General features: G+C 42.7%; 1 protein-coding gene across 1 annotated transcript; it reads right to left on the bottom strand.

Moving 5' to 3' along the window:
- Positions 1–1,529: 1,529 nt before the first annotated feature.
- Positions 1,530–2,456, bottom strand: LOC141153027 (olfactory receptor 5G29-like). Its single transcript, XM_073637700.1, has one exon. The coding sequence runs from the start codon at positions 2,454–2,456 to the stop codon at positions 1,530–1,532; it is 927 nt and encodes a 308-aa protein (XP_073493801.1).
- Between the last annotated feature and the right edge of the window lie 389 nt (positions 2,457–2,845).

Here is a 2,845-nt window from a genome sequence, read left to right as displayed (position 1 = left end):
AATCACTGTAATGCCCACAACCAACATGGCTACGGCATTACAGTGCATGGCAGGCAATCCCTGCATGTTCATTGGCTCTCTAAAGAGCGCCAAACATGCAGGGAGGAGACCCGAGTTCCCGCCCGAGCAACCCCGGAAATACTCGGTGAGCACCGAGCATCTCGAGCAGTGAGATGCTGGAGCAAGCACCGAGCAGTAGCGAGCATGCTCGCTCATCACTAATGCCTAGTTATCAGAGTGCCATTCACATTTATTTATACCTCATTTTGTTCGTAATAGGCAATCAACTACTAATGTCTGCTGGTAGTAATCTGTAGATGGCAAGAGGCATTGAACTTGTAATGTCTGGTGGCAACCGCCACACAGTACATGGAGATACCCTCCTACACATACTGACTGACTCATATAAATAGTGCCTTCTCAGGGCATGGCCTGGCTTTGGTAAAGACATGCTTTGTCTCGGCTCCCTGTGCTGCACTGAGAATCAGCCGACCATGATCGGATAACATCTTCAAAAGAAGAATATGAGTAGCAGAAGAAGGGGGAAGTCATCCAGATACAGTTCAATAGACTTACCTCATGAATCCAGAGGAGTCCAGTGTTTTTTTTTTCTGGGCAGACAGCAGGCCCTGTCATCCAGAGGGAAGAAAACATGGCCGCCGACACCATGACCTATGCAAAAGCTGCTTCCTCTCGCGGCAGCCTGGACACAGCCTGCAAAAGGAGCCAAACTCCCAACAGACTCCAGGCCGTCAGACTCCCCTCCGGAACTTGGTAGCCACAACCAGGGAGTGGAGCAAACTGATGGCGGATGTGGATTTTGCCATTTGGTGGAATATTTGCTATCTCAGAATACTTTACAATGAACTGACTACCATTTTTACTCGCATTCACAATTGCTTGCTCCGCAGTACAATTGGCCCTATTTTCCTGGGATCTTCTCACTGATACTGTTATTTGCCCTATGAATACAGTCATTATGACTAATGTAATGTTCTCTTGTTTTCATGTTTTTAACATGTATTAAATAAAATTTATATTTTAATAGTAGCATTGACTCTTGTTTTCCTCTTTGTATTTCCTTAATAGGGTATTCCTTAAGTCATGTCAACCATGCATTGCTGAGAAGGCTATATCTGTCTGTATGTGATGGCACAAGTAGTCGGGACTTTGGAAACAACTTAGCATGGTGTGGATATGCTTTTTCCGAAACTCCCACATTAGTAAATACAAGTTCCTTAAACAGTATAGCACAATAAGCCATCCTATTTCTGTAAAATAAATTCCCCTTTTAATGCCTTTGGGGTACAGTGTTGGAAACAATAGTTTGCATATGTACAGTACCGAGAACCTGAAAAGAAGAGGTAAGTATCAGCATATACAGTGAAAGTACACGGAGAAGACCACCCAAAGCATTTTTCTGGGAATCATCTATAGACTTGGTACTCATTTCAATGTATCCCCTGTTAAATATGACTGATCGATACTATATGGAAGGGTCCCAAGAAATTCCCAAATGTTTACACAATTCACATTTTACCAATTTTCTTTCTTATGGTTCCTTTGACATCTTTATTTCTCATGCTGTAGATGATGGGATTCAACATTGGGGTCACTGTCGTATAGAGAATGGACACAGTCTTATCTGTTTCCGGGGAGTATCTGGATCTTGGACGCAGATACATAAACATGATAGTCCCATAATAGAGGACCACCACAGTGAGATGTGAGGCACACGTTGAGAAAGCTTTATGCCTACGACATGAAGAACGAATTTGCAAAATTGTGGAGATGATGTGGATATAAGAAATTAGAGTCAAGAAGAAAGAAAACATAGCTATGATACTGGCTGAGATATACATTGCAATCTCATTTAGCCAAGTGTCCTTGCAGGACAGTCGAAAGAATGGAGGCATCTCACAGAAGAAATGGTTGATATGGTGGGATCTACAGTAGGGTAGTTGGAAGGTAAGGACCACATGAATGGCGGAATTTGTGAAGCTAAAACTCCATGATCCAGCAGCTAAAGCAATGCACAATTTCTTACTCATAATGGTGGTATAATGCAATGGTCTACAAATGGCAGCAAATCTATCATAAGCCATGACGGCAAGAATGATGCACTCCGTTGAACCTAGTGCTAAGGAAAAATACATTTGGGCTGCACATCCCCATAGGGAAATACTTCTGTCCCTGGATAGAGTGTTGACTAGAATTTTAGGAACTATTGTAGAAGAAAAGCAGATGTCGATGAAAGAAAGATGAGACAAGAAGAAGTACATCGGGGTCTGTAAAGTTGGGTTAATCCATACCACAGTGATGAGCAGGAGATTTCCTGATAATGTGATCAAATACATCACCAAAAAGACAATAAAGCAGATAACCTGAAGATAGAAGGCATTGGACAGGCCCTGAAGGATGAACACGCTTGAAGTAGTTTTATTGAGACCCTCCATAACACCTAATCGGATGAAGTTCGTTAGATTTACTGACAAAAAAACTGCATCAGTTGGTAAAACTTTCTTCTATCTTGAGACTTCATAATTCATCTTTATGTTGTTTCTAGGATTAACTAATTACCGACATATAACGTACTGGTACGTCAAATGGCGGCTCCCTGACTTTGATGCAGCCTCGCATTCTTAACCTGTATCTTTCCCGACTGAAGATGGCTGTGTTATTCACCCATCATCTACCTCTAACAGCCACAGGTGGAACGGAGTTGCACCTGTGGCTGCTAACATGTTAAATGTCACTGTCAATCTCTGATAGGGGCATTTAACACGTGCTGCCAGGAGGCAAGTCATTACACTCGCCAGGGCATGTATGACCACCCGGCGCACCC

Source organism: Phyllobates terribilis, unplaced genomic scaffold, assembly GCF_046119375.1.
Source record: "Phyllobates terribilis strain yellow unplaced genomic scaffold, ASM4611937v1 Scaffold_7__3_contigs__length_470593459, whole genome shotgun sequence".
Classification (NCBI taxonomy): Eukaryota; Metazoa; Chordata; class Amphibia; order Anura; family Dendrobatidae; genus Phyllobates; species Phyllobates terribilis.
Note: the sequence above shows the minus strand (reverse complement) of the source record. Positions and strands in the feature narration are given on the sequence as shown.